The following is a 17,973-nucleotide window of genomic DNA, read 5'->3' as shown; positions in this document are numbered from 1 at the left end:
GCCGACTGGAATGGACTGCACAAGAACAACTGAGCAAATGGATGCAATATATGATGAAAGCATGGCTAAGGAATACCAAGTCAAACGATCAAACAATAATACCATAGGTCGTCAACTCACCAGTCCAAGTTCTAGATTTGATGAGAAGTCAAACAATAAGTTATCCTGGAGGAGTTGTCAGCACGCCAAGTCCAGAGGAATTAAGTCAGTGGGCTTGGTCGGCTTGAAGAAGTCGAACAATAGTTGATCCCAGGGACGAGCTCAAGTCTAAACTCCTATTCCGAGTAAGTTAACCTGCGCCTGAACCTGATTCAGCCTCCACAACAGCATCGTCGGGTGATGTATGATTGCTACGAATAATCTTTATAATGTTTGGTGCAGATCTACGAGTGAATGTGCCTATGACTACAACTTAAACAACATTTACAATGACTCTACAACAAAAAAAGTATACAAGTCTAATCTAAACAACTGAGGTGGGAAGGAAACTCAGCTGAACAGGATACAGTGTTTAAGTAGTGAATCAAATTCAGTCGAAACTCTGATGGAAATATCCGAAAGTGGTGGCATGCCACTCAGCCACTTTGGGTATCTCCGGCAGAGTCTAATTTTCATATTCACCACTTAAGCCTCCAAACCTTATTGATCAGTTTTTCTTCTTCTTCCGCATCATCTCCCTAACATTAGTTAATCTTTTGTTATCTACCAGTCAATGTTATTGTGTTCTGTCGTTATGACATTTTGCAAAACCGTTAGTCTGGCTCTGGATGCCCTGGGCCCTGGCAGTATCTGCTCTGATTCGTGCTTAGCTGTCAAGTATATGATGTCCTTCTGATGACGGTAAGCTCTCAACCAAATATTATGCCCAAAGTCGCTCACTTTCGGTACTATCACCACTTTAAACCACTCACCATTCACTGCGACTTTCCCCCTGAGCGCACCTACACTCCTCTTCCTTTAACACAGCACATGTCATTTTCTCACAACATGGACTACACAGGCTCAGCGGCGCCTGATGTCGCACAACACACTCCATTGGCAGCTCAGTCACTCGTCCCCACCTCTCTGTCAGCAAAAATTCCGAAACCCTGAGGAGATGTTTCCTGTATTAAGAGGGGAGGATATAATTTACATGAGGCACTCGGCTGGCCTTCTTCGGATTATGAAGAAACTCACGTGCGTGTGTCCTCATGCATGGTCAGATCACTCTCTGATTACTGTTATTTGACTGCAGACGTTCGTAGTACAACTCGCCCATGAACATCTTAACATCAACAAGTCCTGGAGTTCACAAGCAAAGGCCGGTTTGACTGTCATCTATGCAGAAGTAGGTATCTGTGTTGTTATTAGTCTTTGTCACTCATCTTTATCAGGCGAAGAAACGGTATCATATCCTTGATCGTTATGAGGGTAATTGGGTTGTTAGTGATATGCTCCGTATCTTCTTGAAAAAAAGTTGTAGTCATTAGGAGTAACACAGTCTACTTGAATCAGGTTCAGAGGTTAACTTGCTCAGGATAGGAGTTTAGACTTGAGCTCATCCCCGGGATCAACTATTGTTCGACTTCTTCAAGCTGATCAAGCCCACTGACTTAATTCCTCTGGACTTGGCATGCTGACAACTCCTCCAGGATAACTTATTGTTTGACTTCTCATCAAATCTAGAACTTGGACTGGTGAGTGACGACCTATTGTATTATTGTTTGACCGTTTGACTTGATATTTCTTGAACTTTTTCAACACTTCCCACAATGCCAACCACTTTGCCGGTCCATGCAATGAACACCACACTATAATGCTCCTATGTGTGTTCTGGACTTTCCAGGCTTATTCACAGCTAGTTCAAGCAATCTCTGCTGTGCTCAAGGAGTCGTGTTTTGAAGCTTCGCCATCATTTACGCTGCGATATATATATTTGCGTACATGGTAGATTCAGATGTGAGTCTAACCGCATTATTGACTCTACATTCCAATCATCATGCTTACATGTTGGCTTTGATAGTCATATTTACAGCCGGCTTTTTCAGGCTCCCGACTCTATGTACATGGTCGATGTGTATGGTACTGGTACAATCATTGAAATCCAATCATAATGCTTAATCATGATGCTTCAGCGTCATGTATGAATGCTCCTGCAAGCTCCCTGAAAAATTACACGTCCTCCTCCACACCAAACACGCGCTCCACCTCGTCCAATTCTTGCCACAGCTGGATCAGGAAGTCCCGTTTTTCCTCCACCATCAGTTCGACGAGGCACCTGTCACAACGTGACATTTGGATGGGGGGATGGGGGGGAAGCGGTACATGCAGTTGCAATTGCACATGCTCACGATTGTCCTGCACGACCTGATGCGCATGATTCCACAGAGCCTAATAAATGTCATGGTCAACACCCGACTGGTTCCCATCGCAGCCTTACCATAGCAGACGCTGTCACCACAAACCCAGGATGATTCACCTGCTGGTATATCAGTCCCTGCACGTGGAATACTCTTCACCAGCGTACAATATTGCCTACACCATTCACAAGCTGCAACTCAACATCAGCAAATGTGCACAGCTCATACCTTACGACTCACATTATGCCCGTTCTTGTTCTTGTTCTTGTTCTCGTTAGCGTTAGCTTCGTTTCCTCCGCCATTCACAAACTGTAGATTCGACGTAAGTGAACATCAGCGAACGGACGCGGCTCATATGGTACGCATACAACGTACATCATTTGCATTAGCATTTGCATTGACTTGCGCCATGATATGTAGTAGTTATAGACTTAGATTATTGAGTTCCAGGTACATGTATTTCGAGTGACTTCTCAGTCACGTCTTATGTAATTCGAGAAGCTTGCCTCGATGATCTAGAGCAGGAGAAAATATAATCATGCGAAGGGGTCGCTCTGTCGGAACTCGGAGATCTTGCGTGCCGCTATGAAAGCAACCATAACCAGCCGAGAGAAACAGAAGTTGAAGGTCCTGAAGAGGGAGGGATTATAAGTCTGGTGAATGAGAATGGCAAGATTGTGGGCTGGGTAGGTCATCTTTCACAAACTGAATGAGATGGTGCCAACTGATGGTCAACAGCCCCAGCCGAGCGACCTAGGCCCATCATGATGGATCAGCCTCGTGTCATTCATATATGCACGCATCAGGAACCGCTGTTGAGGATCAATCATTCGTCATATGTTTGATGTATGCTGGTTTCTCATCATGTACTAGTCATTGTGAAGCCTTTAGAACTGCTGGGATGTTGTCATGCAGTATCAGACTGATATTCCAGGATAAGCACATATAATTTTAATTCTACATGGCATGCATTACAAAAATCTATAACATGCATGATTGAAACTCTAGGGCGCTGAGTATCAGTGTTACAAGTCGAAGTCATACTCTAACAGTGAGCCAGACCAGATGGACGGAGCCACAATTTCTAGATGTCCTCCGACAAAGGAGATACTTAAAGTGGCTTCAAATATTCATGTGTTGATTTTGTGGTTATTAAATGCTTAAAATCATCATCATTATAAACTATTGTTATGACACTGAGGCATGTATGTTTACTTTGCACGCTGGTCTCATCTCACTGTCCTTTGTCTCTACACTCGACTATTAGGTACTGTAAATGTTAGTGGTTCTATCGTTATGACTATTAGATTTCTAATTACAACAGAACACAGTTCATAAAGTAAGTTAACCTGTGAACCTGATTCAGCCTCCACAACAGCGTCATCGGGTGACATATGATTGCTACAAATAATCTTTATAATGTTCAGTGCAGATCTACGAGTGAATGTGCCTATGACTACAACTTAAACAACATTTACAATGACTCTACAACAAAAAAAGTATACAAGTCTAATCTAAACAACTGAGGTGGGAAGGAAACTCAGCTGAACAGGTTACGCTCCCTAATTCAGTCGAGTCTACCCCTCATTTTAATCTTATTGTGTAGTACATACTATGTGCAAGTCTGGTTGGGTAGTATTGTTGACCTTTTAGACATTGTAGTGATGCTAGTACAACTCGTATTAAGGAGTAATATTGATATATCAGACTTTATTATGGTCTCTTCACCGGGACAGTCTTCCGGCTCGAACGACGAGGGCCTGGAGGAGCTAAGACGTCGGTAGGGCTCAATAATGAAGCTTGAGCAACTGGAGGGGGTTCATCAGCAGCCTCATCAGAGATCCATTTGTCGAGAACCCGCTCAATATCCTCGGGAGTGATGCCGCTATCACTATCATCTTTGTCTGCTTGTAGAAATTGGAGGCGCCACTCCTGAACGAGATGTCTGAGTCCCCCAAAGTAAAGCATTGTACGTTCCATCAACTCTTTGTCACGCCCTACGAGCAATAGACCCGACTTATATGAAACAGCCCGAGAGCCCATGTCCTCCAATAGATCAGCCCACCAATCTGGCTTTGGCTGTATTATACTGCCTTTGGGCCCATCGAATGCGGAAATAAAATCGACGAAAATGTAGAACAGAGACTCTAGATCATCGCTGGGGGTCTGTCACATCATTGTGTTATCATGTGCACCTATCATATGGAGATCGCGGAGAAGGCAGATAGACATGTATGGCACAGAACCCTTCAGACAACGATATCAGCGACTTGCACCATAAAATTCTTTAATCGTGACTCACAGTGCCCCGTGAACAAACACTAGTGTTGCCTTCCGCAATGATCAGGGCATGGTCAAAATCGATGAAGTAGCCGCGTCCATCAGAGATAATGAAGTTATTGGGGCTAAGGTCTCCATGTAAGATATTCCTTTTCACCATTGCCTTGTGAGCTAAAAATAAGCGGTCAGTATTAAGCCTCAGATTCAACACACTCGGGGACGGAAACCTACTGACTACGAAGTCACGAAAGTGCTTATTAGCTCTCGTTTAGTCAAGTATGTCGATAGCGGCTCTCCACATGGTGTCAAAAGCAAGTGCTGGTGATATTTACAGCAAAATCCCGGACTGAATCTCCCGTGGAGATTACGGATGCGCAATGTGGAGTCGGGCTCTCCCTCGTACTCAACATCCCAAGCATCCACGAGAGTAACTACATTAGGAATGCCCCAAACCAACTCAAGAACCTTTTCTTCGTGATCTTTCTTCGCCTCATCCACCCAACAATCCTTCAGTGCATACTCACATCCATGCTGATCCCAAACGCGATAACAGATAGTTCTGCGGGAGAAAAGACCCTGACTTCTCCACAAGATGGAGATTATCGATAACCTCTCCTTCTTCTTGTCCTCTATCCAGCCTATTGCCTTGTCACCCACGTCACATTGTGTTTGCTTGCATGACTCATCGCACATATGCATGGTGGAATCCACACCATGGGCTTTGCTGTTCACTAGCGACATGGTATTTAGCATGTCGACAAGACGTGCCAGGTTTCCGATGATTGAGATGGGGCGTGTGATGATGAGGCCTGAGTGGTCCATATAATGGGCACGGAGATTGTTTGCTGCAAGGCTGAAAAGAACGACGAAGCGACACCAAGGTTGTTCTCGCATCATGAGATAACCTTTGGTGATCGCCCCCTTGAACAATGGTATGTCGCGGTGTATGCCAAGATCAGATTCGGTGATCTCAACGCATGTAAGGACGTGTGCCCAGCTTTTCGGTTCAACGTTGCGATCAAGCAGGACTACATTGGGCTTCTGGACGTTGGTCGCATCCGGAATAGGAGCATTGCAAAACTCCAGTGACCACTGTCGATGCGGGTGTTTGTGATTTTCAGGCTCAAAATGGAATACAGACGAGTGCTGAGGGTACGTCTTCTTGTATGCCATGTGCATGGCTGTGTAGATGGTATTGAAGAGATGCGCCCATTTTTGCTCTTCGGTCCGCTTCGGGGATGGCTTTCTGTTTGGTTTTTTGGGGTCGTATTCTCGGCAGCCTGAGGTCTGGTCACTGGTGTCAGGGGCCACTGACGCAGAGGAACCTTCATGATCTGTCTCCAAGTCTCCCAAATTAGAACCAGTATCCAGCACCTGCTTCTGCTTCAGCATCTGCTTCTTCGCATTCTTATTGAGTTCCCACTTGCGACCGGAGAATATAGGCACTCCGCTGTGGTAGGTAATGTTCTCAATATTTGAGATGTCAAGACTCGATATAGGGATCAGGTGATCCATGAGAGAAGGGGAGATGGCGGGGAGATCTGTTTCTTCCCACAGGACGTTACCCCACAAGATTGTTGTCCAAGAGATTGTCCATGCACGGTTGGAGGCGCCATGTAGGGAAGGTGTTCTACGAGCTGACCGTTGGCAAAATGCCGGATGTTGAGGTGCTTGTCATCCTGATGCCAGATTCTGATTAGATCAGTATGAGTGACATCTATGAGACATCACATACATTTGAGTTGGCACTAACTTGAAGTGTTTGCGTTTTTTTTGCGGTGAAAAGAAAGAAAACCAAAAATGTGGCATTTTGACATAAGTAGTAAATCGGACTTAGTCACTGACTGGGACGTTCCAGAAGTCCCCAACATTCCAAATACAAGAACAAATACAACAAGTCCGTGCAAGAAAGTCCATGGTACGTCCTAACCCTAACATACAACGAATCTAACTGACATCCAAATGAAAAGGAGTCCAACAAAGTCCAGGTCCAAGTGTTGCTGGTGGTCTCGTTGGCCTGGGTATGATCCATTTCTTCCAGATTTCTGTGTTAATTTTATCCCACAGTAAATATTGATCTTTTGTCCAGCGTGGGCTACATGTTCTATACCAAATCTGAGTTTCGGTGGAATTTCACTGCCATCAGTTCGGCAGCGGCAGGAGCTGTACTATTGATCGGGACTGATGGCTGCGCAGCAGAAAAGTATTGAAAGACCCCTAGAGGCCGCCAGGAAGAACGACGTACATGCAAGGAGGGCATCAAAAAATCAAATCAGTACTGTCATAAAATCTTGAGTACACAGCATATGATATAGAGTAAAATAACACTGAGCTGCCAAAAGTGAGATAAGAGCGCAATTCTAGGGTTAAGTTTCAGCATCAAAATTTCAGCGGCAAAGCCATCTTGCACTCACCATTTTGATGACGGCCTTGAAAATTTATTGATGATTTGCAAGTATACAATAGGGATACATTAACACTACTATACAAACAAAATGATGGAAAGAGGAAAACGGACGACAAGGGTTTGAGGCTTAAGTAGTGAATGCGAGGATTCAGACCCAGTGAACATTGACCAGAAAGAGGTAGATAGGTAGGAATAGACGTCGAAATAGCAAATGATATAGATAGTCATCTAAACAATCTGAGATGAGAAATATACAAAGTTATGCAAAGTTTTAAAAACAATGCAAAGTCCAAAAAAAACATGCAAAGTCCAAACATGCGATTCATTTTGCAACAAACGCTGTACAAATTACAATCAAAGTTTGCGAATTTGGAAACTTTGATTGCAATTCGTGCATGCTGCTTAGATCAGATTGCATCAACATTCGAAATATTGCTAAGTCCAAATCTGCTATGGACTCCATCAAAGCTGGTGCACACAGACTTGACGACGGCACCACTATCTATGTCTGTGACTGTAGTACCTGTCTTCATAAGACGGGAGGGCAGAATACACAGGTATCACGAGCTACTTGCTTCAGACACAAGCCCACCAAACTTGCGACAATTTTTCTACCACCACTCCCCCTTGACATCGCACCAGATCCCCCGCATCTCCCGCATCCACCTGTTACTGTACCGTGCATCGCACCAGATCTCCCGCATCTCCCGCATCCACCTGTTACTGTACCCTGCATCGCACCAGATCCCCCGCATCTCCTGCATCCACCTGTTACTGTACCGTACATCGCACCAGATCTCCCGCATCTCCCGCATCCACCTGTTACTGTACCCTCGTCCAGCAAGAGACCACAGCAAGAGCTCGATGATGAAGAAGTTAGATCGAGAAAGAAGGGACACACGGACACACCAGAATTAGCACCGTCAAGTTCATTTGACTCGCAGGTGAGTCTTATTTCATAGTCTTTATCACTATCACTTACAGTTATAGCCTATCATACCCCAGCCCGAGTCACCCGCTCATATACCAGACTATGACGCGCATGGGATGGTCAATGATGATATTGACCCCAAAGTTGAAGGTATGTACTATCTACTTGATCATGATTATAATTCTTACTATTTCAATTAGATCCATTTCAGCATGGTCGCAGCATCAACGACTCAGATGTCCCAACTTTTGATGGGGTCGACAACCCTCCAGAGCCTGTGGTACAGTCCCCCGCTACAGATACCTGACATACTGCGACACCCCTCACTCGAGCGTGAACTAACACCACCACCCAGCACCAATAAAGGAAAAGACAAAGAGGTACCTATTGTAGAGGTGAGTTGGATGTAAGCGCGCCAACCAGACACTAACTTCACTTGTTTACCAGGTCAAGAACCCACTGTAAGTTTTGATCTATTTTATATTCATCTTACTGATCTATTGAGTAGTTCTAATCTTGTTTTGAAACCTCAGCCCAAAGCGATCCCTAGGAAAGCTCCTACCACTTCTGTCGACTCTTCGACTTCATCTTCGACTTCTTTGACTTCTGGAGACATTCCCACCGCTATTACACCACCATCCAATGGCTCTACATCTGTTTCTATACCAGATGGACCTTCGAGTACCGATACTGCCTCTCTCGCTGTGAAGGTGGAACTCCTGGCCGCCAATAAGAAGTCGACACCCATCACGACCGATTCGAAACCTAGGCCCGAAGCCATCAAGAAGTGCCAGCCAAGCACAAAGCCTATGTGTGTGAGCGCCAAGATAACAGCGCAGTGAGTTCTAGAACTTCTACTATTTGTTATTGTGATACAAAGTAAGGCTAGGAACCTTTGCGCTCTCGACTGGCAAATGAACAGACATCAGAGGGATCCTGCGAGTGTCTTCGCGATGTACTGGAACAGTTTGTCGAACACCAACAAAGAGGTACATCATTTTCATATTGATATCATCTCTACTACTAACGGAGTCTGCTATTACTATATTACCGTGACAGGTATACAAGCACAAAGCGGTCCTACAGGTGCGTGGTACTACTATGTATCATGCTACTTTTATACTAACAACCTGTTTATAGCTCAACTCATCTGGAGCCGTTCAAGAGGGTGGTACCGGCGATGATGCGGACGAGGAGTAGTGGAATGGGCAGGATGGTGGACAGGGCGGGATGGCGGGCAGGGCGGGTAGGACGCGATACCTACGGTTACCACCATAATGATAGCGATACCCTACAATAATCTCATTTTCTCCCATTAGACGCATATCAATATGTTTTTTCAAGCTAAATGAATGGATTTGCAGGCCAGAGATATATCTAAACACAGCGAGAGTCGCATCTAAACATCTAAATTTTCTCTCGAGGTCTTTCTTTTTCCGTCTCGAAAAGTCTCATTTGGCTAAACACGTCAAAACTCTTCGATGTTTTTCATAGGGCTGATATTTTTCGACTTGTATCTACACCTATCTACCTCTTTCTGGTCGATGTTCACTGGGATTCAGACTCCACCGGAGGTACCCGAAGTGGCTGACTGAGTGGACACCTGGCACATCTCAGTGAGTTCGGTTCTGACGTAATAACCCGTGTTACTGACTAGAATCATAGAACGTCGATGTCGCATCGCGTGAGTAAATGAATTGAGTGCATCAGTAAACCACTAAACCTTGCGCAGTGTTTGCTACTTTTCACAGCTCTCACAGCACCACAAAACCTCACAGAACTCGGCTGATGTAAGTCATTGACAGAATGCTCAAATCGGACAGTGCCCCGCTAAGTGGTGCACTCAACGGGGCACTTGTATGCCCTATGCACATTTTCAGGATTGTTGTCAGAATCTAACATCAGAAATATCCATGTACATATTCTTGATTTTTCCTCCCTGTGCCCACCCAACATAGTCACACTCTGTCCCCCCACCCGATTTAAAACAGAGTTTAAATTTATTACGCATTTGATCATGTGGTATATCTACTATTTATTTATGAATCTTGTGGTCAACATATACTTGTCATTCTCATTATCTGATTATAAATTTAACAATAAGGCAGATCCATGCCGACAAATTCAGCATTTATATGTACACAAATTCCCCGTTTGAGCATGAATCTGGGGTTGAAATTAATTGTCGATATTTTCAGGCTTTGATCATGCATCTTGAGGCACGCCCAATTATTTAAAATATTAACAATTTGTCCCTCAATTTGAACGGGATCTGTCACAGACTCTTATTTGGCCATGTCTCAGGTGTCTGCCTTCTCCGATGATTTCAATTTGCGGGCTTTACTTCCCGAGTCACTATTCACTAAGTAACTATCAAGTCCTGTGTTCATATGATCACCGGTGCTGTGACAAAGAGGATGAACGTCCCTATAGGAGAAGACCATGCCAACTACAGTCCTATGCTCACCAGCATTAGGATAGATGTTCGTGCCCCAGTCTGACTCCAGGCTGGGTCTCACAATGCCAGGCAAAGATTAAACGTCCGGGCCTCACTGACTAGGATTTCACCGCCAGCCATAAGTTCTCTTTTGATATGTACGTGTCCCTTATCCTCTCCACACCCCAAACTCACATCTCCCAGCCGACTTCAAATTCAAGTATTATGCCCTTCCGCGAGCTCTGCGAAGGTCGCTTCTCTCTAAACCCCGCTCCTCTCCCTAACCTCCAAATACATATTCTCTGAACTCACCTCCCAGGAAAAGCGGCACGCGTCTGTTCCACACACATCTATGAAATACGCTTGACCCCCCAACTTGACTTTCCCCGTCAATGCACACCATCCCGCATTCTACGCCCAACACCCCCGCACGTGCCCTCGTTCTAGTACAAGAAATGCAAACGCAACCCCACCCAACCCAAGATCACGATCACTGTTTGTTCTATCAAGACGAGTGAGGGTTATAAGCGATGGACGAAGGGAATGAGGCGATGGGTGTCATTTATTATTTGGGGATTATTGATATTTTGACGCCGCATGTGGAGGTGAAGAAATGTGAGTATTTTCGGAAGGGGTTAAAGGCTGGATATCAGGTGAGTGTTGGTTTAATTTTGGGTTGAGAAATTTCGTTCGTTTCGGACTGACGTGGTGTCCTTCATTTCTCAAGGCTGACTCTTTTCCTTCACACAGCACAAAATCAGCCCTGTCCCATCTGCCGAATATGCAGACCGCTTCTTTGGGTTCATGAAAGCTATCATGCAGGGAGGAGGTGGTGGAGCGGCTGAGTGATGTCCTTGTTGTGTGTAACATTTTGCGGTGTGCGATGGCTGTGTGCTGAATTCTGCGTGTAGACGACGGAAGAATATCCTCTCACCTTGCGATTATGGACTCGGTACACCAAATCATCACATTATCATCACATGTCATCTGTTCAAACAATCCGTTGACATTTGGGATGCGTTGGAGGTTGTACCAAGACCCGTGGATTCGAGGCGGGTGATGCATGTTTCGAGGGTGTAGATGGGGTGCTGCGAGGTGAGCTTGGGAGACAGGGTCGATGATACGACCGTCTTTCTTCTATTGGGAGAGGCGCGATCTGACCTAGCCGACACAGGAAGCGAAACTTCTTTGGCTGCGTGTGGTACGCATGCAGACCTTGAACGATGTAAGCTAAATAGCAGGGTTGTACTATTAGTTGAAGTAGCACAAGAGCATGACGCAATTCATCCAGTCCCGCAGACGAAGGTTATCGCTGCACTTATGCTACTGCACTTCCTTAGATCTGGCTCGGGGCATTGACACCTGGAAAATCGCAGGTGCGCAATTGGACCCATGTGCAGAGCTCCAGCAAGTGAACCCATTAAGAAAGACCTTGTTTTAGCCTTCGCAACAAATGAATAACAGGCTCGCGGTGCAACTTAGATGAAGTCATCTACAATTCGGTGCAGCAAGCCCACCTCGACTGGGCTCAAATTTGTCAACCTCCACAAGCATAGCAGATGCAGGGCAGCCGATCATTCCATTCACCAAACCCATTTGAAGATCTGAAGGACTCGTACATGCATACTCATCGCCCTTTTCCTCCTTGTCTTTTATTCTCTGCCGCGGGCATGATGCTTGTCAACTCAGCATGTTTATACAGCAAGCTATTTAAGTGAGTACCTGCACGATCATGAGCTCTGACACTAGCGCCAACAACACCTTATACTCTCCTCTACATTTAATGCTGATCGAAGGGCATCATACTAGTAATACTCCACGAGGTTGGTACTCAAGCTCTCCGCGCTTCTCTAGTGCAAAAGGTTTGATCCATAGATGAATAATGGCAGATGTATAACCCACCTTTTAGTAGTTCCACTACTCCCTATCGCCGTACCCAAGCCCTCCATAAGCAACGAGGTTGGTTTCTAGCTCTTCGCGCTTGTACCCCACATAACCAACGAGATTGGTTTCCAGCTCCTCCACGGTTCTTGCCCTCGTCTGAGTCAGACTTCGTCACGTTGAAAGAGACTCGTGCCAAGTTCCTCTCGCTTAGCTGAGTGATACATTAGCATCCCGCTGTGACAAGTAACTATGATGCTGCTGATGGATCATTCATACTCACAGGAACTGTTCCACGATGGCTCCTGGCATTGGGTACACTGAAGCAAGACTGAACGATAGATGTGAGCGCGCTGAAGAGAAGCAAAAGCTGCATGCTTGTGGATAAGAGGAATGACTACTTCGTCAATGCACTACACTGTGGACTATACGACCTAGCACGCAGCAGGATCAGTGAACCTCCAAGTCGACGACATCGAGCTCAGTCGTGCAGTTATGGTCGGCTGAACCCGAAGATGAACAAGTGTCCTGTCAATATTACTTTGTTGACCACGCGACTTCGAACTCTCTTTGGGCTTCACGATCACGATCAAGCGACAGTGAACATTTTTAGCGGGCTCCAAGTCGTCGCTGATACGAGCCACATTCGTGCGTCGGTGCTGAACTTATGACGACGATAAGAACTAGCTGGTAGGATATCTCCTGGAGTCTGAGTACTGGTATGTCACTTGCAATTGTACGAGTTTCAGTCACTTCTCGCCAGTCTCGTTATGACTCGAATGTGGTTCCAGATGCTGTATGATCATCGCCTGACGAGCAGGACGCACTGCGAACGCTACCCGAACCACCAGATGGATCGAGTCAAGCTTCTCGAGGAACTGAGGGAGGTCGTCATGCATGCGAGTGCAGGCACTTGTCGCATGTCAATAATCCTCAATTTTTTGTGGACGCGACATTCTAGAGATCATCACTTCGGATATGTCGTTGTCGCCGTTTGATGCCGGTGAACTCTCCAGAATCTTGGAGCTGATCAACCATCTTAAAGGTACGAAATTTCCCTTTCGATCCACTCCCTAGCACAATCTAAAGTATTACAGAGAATGCCGAGGAAAATAATTTCCCTCATTCAACTGGTATCATCAGTAAGCACAGCCTATACCCATGGTTCAATATTATGAGATTCGTCATTTTACCAACAGCCTGTCAGTGAGGTTCATGCATTACTTCTGCTTGTGAAAGATACCCAACCTTAGCGCTTTGGGATTTATCACCGTCAACTTTCTATACAATGGTATTGGTAGGAGTCTTAAGATACACTGAATCTGTTATCTCCTTAGCACTACATTTCCAGGGAGTATCTTAGTTATTACGCTCTTCGATGTGCAAGCACTAGCAGATCAAACATATATCGAGGACAAGATCATGATGTACATGTTTCTTATCTGTAAACTTAGATAATTGTGATTCGTAACTCGGTCCACTACAATTTCATCATTGATTTCTCCTTTTGATCACGATTCAGCAAAAGACATGAACAAGGATCTGTTGTGACTCCTGCGAGCCCTGATCAGCACGTACCATACGTGATAGTGTGCATGAGGAAACATATAATTGGAAGGAACTTTCAACCACGCTTGTAGTACTCGCCAGCAGCATGTAACGGCAAGAAGAACTCGGGCACCATCATTTTCTGGGTCTTTGTCATGCAAATCTACGCAGGCTGAACGTGGCTGTGCCAAAGAATCCGTTGAGATTGATGTTATGATTTAAGGTTTGCAACGTATTGACGTCTGCAGCGCGCAAGCAAGATAGGGTATCCGAACTCGAACTACAGCTGTGAATTGATTAGCTTGGTAACGGCCAAATGTTATGAAAGGACTCACTTCGTCCCGTTCACGACCATATTATACAGCATCTAGTAGTGGTATTCAGTACGCAACGAACGTCGACGTCATGAACGAAAATCACCTCCGGAATTCGATCGTTGTAGTTGTATTGTGAAGGCAAGTACGTGGAACTTGTCATAGCAGCTTTGAAGAGAGGAGGCTGCGTGTTTCCTCCATGAGCGAAAATGTGCTGTAGCACAGAACCAGCGCCTGAAACGACGAGAGCAATAAGCAAGGCCAATGATGACGAAGAGTGCCTAACGCAGCTCACCAGCAGATTGACCCCAAATCGTGACTCTCGTTGGGTCTCCACCGAAGTTACTTATCTATCTAAGTGAGCTTCTATCAGCTGAGGTACAACACGCAAGTGGATATTTCCGCTCACGTAGGCCTGGACCCACTGTAAAGCGTAATTTTGGTCAACTTAGAATGTGAAGTTCAGCCGAGTCTGAAGCACTGTCAGAATTTGATAAACACAAATGTAGTCCTGCATTAGGTACACCCCCGTCTTTAACCACTTCTCCAGCAAGAAAACCTAGTTGGAAAGATATAAATTTGAAAACCAGAAGGAGCACGAAGACGTACCGAATAAACCGAGGCGGTACTGGAGCACGACAGTGATAACTCCGTGTTTCGATTTCATGATTAGCTCTGCGCCATTGTATAAATTCGCAGCTCCCGAAATATACCTGTAACAAAATCAACTTTATCAAGAGAGGATGATTTCGCAGGCTACTCACCCTCCTCCGTGAATCCATACGACTACTGGGAGCCCACCTGAGGGAGTGACCACTACTTCACTTCCAGCAGTGTATACACTACGTGCAACCGGTGCCCAATCATACGTATTAATATCAACATCGTGTTCCACGGCAGGGCTTACTTCAGAAATAAGCAATCTTCTGACGACTGCCGACTGACAACCGTCTTGCTCAAAGAGGTGTTTTCGAAAAGATTCGTCGGGGCACTTCCCAGGGGTGCTTGGTGGCATTCATTTGGTTACGTGGTAGCTTGTTGAACTTCAGAGAAAGTTGGTGGAGGCTGCGGAGCAGCCCATCTCAGGTCGCCTGTGCCATGCTTAGTGCGTGGGCTGATATTGTATACAACACAAAACTGGACGCACCAAGTGGAGGAGCTGCATACCGTACTCCAAGGAAACTGGTGCATCAGAGAATTGATGAGTCCTTGATATCGTAGCCGTGGGAAGTATAGAACGATGTAATTCTGCTTTTGCTAAATATTAGCATTTATACTGTGAGCAAATTGAGTTGTACATACATACCCATCGATGCCCACAAATTTAGTTTAACATGGACGGTCTATAACAATGCTATGACATTCCTCCTTCGTAGCCGGTGAGGGGTGGTACCATACCTGTGTCAATTGTTTTGAGCTTTATCATTTTGTGTTATTTTATTTTTGAATCACAATGTTTGTTATTCAAGACCTTCTCGAGACTGTCTCGTGAATACCAATGTCCCTATATCAGACTCTCTGGCATGACAGCTGCGTGGGTCTGAGACGGGTGATACATGTTTCAAGGGTGTAGATGGGGTGCTGCGAGGTGAGCTTGGAGACAGTCAGTGGTTCGACTGTCATCCTTCTGTTTGGGAGAGGCGCGATATGACCTAGCTGACGAGACTCCTTCGGCTGCGTATGGTACGCATCCAGACCTTGGACGACAGCATAAATGATGTAAGCTAAATGCAGGGTTGTACGATTAGCTGAAGTAGCACAAGAACAGGACGCAATTCATCCAGGCGAAGTTATCGCTGCATTGGTGCACCTGGAAAGTGGCAGCTGCGCAATTTGACCCATGTTCAGAGCCCCGGCAAGTTATTCCATCAATAAAAACCTTGTGTTAGCCTTTGCAACAAATGGATGAACAGGCTCGTGGTGCAACTTACACGAAGTCATTCACAATTCTGTACAACAAGTCCACCTCGACCGGGCTCGAATTTGTCAACCTCCACAAGCATAGCGGATGCAGGTCAGCCGATCATTCCATTCACCAAACTCATTTGAAGATCAGTGAAGGACTCGTACATGCATATTCATCGCCCTGTTCTTATGACAAACAATTTAAATGAGCACCGTACGATCACGAGCTCTCTAACACTAGTGCCAACAACACCTCATACTCTCCTCCACATTTAATGCTGATCGAAGGACATCATACTAGTAATACTCCACGAGGTTGGTCTCAAGCTCTCTGCGGTTCTCTAGTGCAAAAGGTTAGTACCCAGGCCCTCCATAAGCAACGAGGTCGGTTTCTAGCTCTTCGCGCTTGTACCCCGCGTAACCAACGAGGTTGGTTTCTAGCTCTTCGCGCTTGTACCCCGCGTAACCAACGAGGTTGGTTTCCAGCTCTTCGCGCTTGTACCCCGCGTAACCAACGAGATTGGTTTCCAGCTCCTCGCGCTTCTTGCCCTCGTCTGAGTCAGAAGCTCTCCGCACTTCTCTAGTGCAAAAGGTTAGATCCATAGATGAATAATGGCAGATGTATAACCCACCTTTTACCAGTGTACCCAGGCCCCCCATAAGCAACGAGGTTGGTTTCAAGCTCTTCGCGCTTGTACCCCGCGTAACCAACGAGGTTGGTTTCCAGCTCTTCGCGCTTGTACCCCGCGTAACCAACGAGGTTGGTTTCCAGCTCTTCGCGCTTGTACCCCGCGTAACCAACGAGGTTTGTTTCCAGCTCCTCGCGCTTCTTGCCCTCTTCCGAGTCAAACTCGTCACGTTGAAAGAGACTCGTGCCAAGATCCTCTCGTTCAGCTGAGTGATTAATTAGCATCTCGCTGCGACAAGTAACTATGATGCTGCTGATGGTCATGAATACTCACAGAGACCTTTCACGGTGCCTCCTGGCGTTGGGGATGCTGCAGCAAGACTGACGATAGATGTGAGCGCGCTGAAGAGAAGTAAAAACTGCATGTTTATGGATAAGAGGAGTGACTACTTCGTTAATGCACTACATTGAAAATTCTAGGATGCTTTTATACAAACGAGACAATTACATACCAATTCAGATCGGGGCAGCAGGTCCTCGGCTTTACTTATTACTGTGACCGGTTTCCCAAGCCATCGGCCCTGCTGCAGAGGTTTTACTTCGTCCAGCGAAACGAGTCGGCGGTGACCGTGCGCAAGGAGCCGCCTCGTCAGCGATGAGATGAATTGATTGTCCAACGGATTTCACTTGCCAAGTGCACACACCTGGCGAAGGGATTACCTTGCTTGCAAGTGGCTTACAAGGTTTCTTGCTCCCCGATAATGAAGGCGCATCATGTGATCGCGTGGACAGGCGGCAGACACAACAAGTGCCTGCCATTCGACTCCTCGCTTGCCTTGGGATGTGAAGTCGACGTCGGTGCCGACAAGTCGGCGCTTCAGGCAATAACATGACGACATTTAAAATTCGAACTGTGGATTATCAGGCTGCCGCCGAGAATTCCATTGCAGTAGGAAGAAATTTGTTTCTGGTGCGGTCATCGTCTTCGCACACTCTTGATGGAATGCCACCTTTGGCAGTCAAAGATGGCATGCGATTCAAATTCCTAGGCATCCATCCAGGGAGCCCTCGGAAAATACTTTGTGGCGAGAGCCGTGTTCAGCAATCGAGAAGAAGCTGGATTGGCAAGAAGTTTAGAGTTCTGACTCCACTTCTGAAGCTGAAGTTTTCATGGACTATCTCCGCTTCCCGCAAGCTCTCGCGGTATCCAGCTCGAGTAGTTTTGACGACTTCTTTTGGCGCCACAGACAGTCACTGGAATACCATGCTTGGATTTGTGAAATACAGCGAATGGAAAGGTTGT

At 45.9% G+C, this 17,973-nt stretch overlaps 6 protein-coding genes across 6 annotated transcripts; 4 read left to right on the top strand and 2 right to left on the bottom strand.

Annotated features, from left to right (window-relative positions):
* Nucleotides 1-1,092: 1,092 nt before the first annotated feature.
* Nucleotides 1,093-1,469, top strand: EDB91DRAFT_1062881 (uncharacterized protein; the record flags this gene model as incomplete). Its single annotated transcript, XM_041314566.1, has 3 exons — nucleotides 1,093-1,176; nucleotides 1,235-1,327; nucleotides 1,374-1,469. Coding segments are annotated over 3 exons (273 nt in total), but the record flags the coding sequence as incomplete, so codon positions are not given.
* Nucleotides 1,470-4,052: 2,583 nt separating this feature from the next.
* On the bottom strand, nucleotides 4,053-6,428 carry EDB91DRAFT_1087476 (uncharacterized protein; the record flags this gene model as incomplete). The annotated part of the gene is made up of 5 exons (XM_041316221.1): nucleotides 4,053-4,505; nucleotides 4,642-4,790; nucleotides 4,952-6,160; nucleotides 6,262-6,311; nucleotides 6,355-6,428. The coding sequence occupies 5 exons, from the start codon at nucleotides 6,426-6,428 to the stop codon at nucleotides 4,053-4,055; spliced, it is 1,935 nt and encodes a 644-aa protein (XP_041170442.1).
* Nucleotides 6,429-7,478: 1,050 nt separating this feature from the next.
* On the top strand, nucleotides 7,479-9,157 carry EDB91DRAFT_1255243 (uncharacterized protein; the record flags this gene model as incomplete). The annotated part of the gene is made up of 8 exons (XM_041323943.1): nucleotides 7,479-7,970; nucleotides 8,017-8,107; nucleotides 8,180-8,352; nucleotides 8,405-8,418; nucleotides 8,466-8,795; nucleotides 8,847-8,946; nucleotides 9,017-9,043; nucleotides 9,098-9,157. The coding sequence occupies 8 exons, from the start codon at nucleotides 7,479-7,481 to the stop codon at nucleotides 9,155-9,157; spliced, it is 1,287 nt and encodes a 428-aa protein (XP_041170441.1).
* A 3,397-nt stretch (nucleotides 9,158-12,554) lies between these two features.
* On the top strand, nucleotides 12,555-13,774 carry EDB91DRAFT_141776 (uncharacterized protein). Its single transcript, XM_041326209.1, has 7 exons — nucleotides 12,555-12,923; nucleotides 12,970-12,994; nucleotides 13,096-13,184; nucleotides 13,237-13,320; nucleotides 13,373-13,417; nucleotides 13,483-13,566; nucleotides 13,627-13,774. Exons 1-6 carry the CDS (start codon nucleotides 12,650-12,652, stop codon nucleotides 13,509-13,511), a joined length of 546 nt encoding a protein of 181 aa, XP_041170440.1. The 5' UTR covers nucleotides 12,555-12,649; the 3' UTR covers nucleotides 13,512-13,566; nucleotides 13,627-13,774.
* Nucleotides 13,775-13,976: 202 nt separating this feature from the next.
* On the bottom strand, nucleotides 13,977-15,152 carry EDB91DRAFT_1087474 (Alpha/Beta hydrolase protein; the record flags this gene model as incomplete). Its single annotated transcript, XM_041316220.1, has 9 exons — nucleotides 13,977-14,109; nucleotides 14,159-14,190; nucleotides 14,244-14,371; nucleotides 14,433-14,487; nucleotides 14,547-14,561; nucleotides 14,662-14,696; nucleotides 14,747-14,850; nucleotides 14,902-15,043; nucleotides 15,083-15,152. The coding sequence occupies 9 exons, from the start codon at nucleotides 15,150-15,152 to the stop codon at nucleotides 13,977-13,979; spliced, it is 714 nt and encodes a 237-aa protein (XP_041170439.1).
* A 508-nt stretch (nucleotides 15,153-15,660) lies between these two features.
* On the top strand, nucleotides 15,661-16,314 carry EDB91DRAFT_1170944 (uncharacterized protein; the record flags this gene model as incomplete). Its single annotated transcript, XM_041320195.1, has 4 exons — nucleotides 15,661-15,675; nucleotides 15,895-15,992; nucleotides 16,051-16,151; nucleotides 16,199-16,314. 4 exons carry the CDS (start codon nucleotides 15,661-15,663, stop codon nucleotides 16,249-16,251), a joined length of 267 nt encoding a protein of 88 aa, XP_041170438.1. The 3' UTR covers nucleotides 16,252-16,314.
* Nucleotides 16,315-17,973: the final 1,659 nt, after the last annotated feature.

The sequence above is a fragment of the Suillus paluster genome (genome assembly GCF_016628075.1).
Source record: "Suillus paluster strain FC165 chromosome Unknown EDB91scaffold_132, whole genome shotgun sequence".
NCBI classification, from domain to species: Eukaryota; Fungi; Basidiomycota; class Agaricomycetes; order Boletales; family Suillaceae; genus Suillus; species Suillus paluster.
The sequence above is the reverse complement of the archived record's forward strand: the minus strand, read 5'-3'. Positions and strand labels throughout refer to the sequence as shown.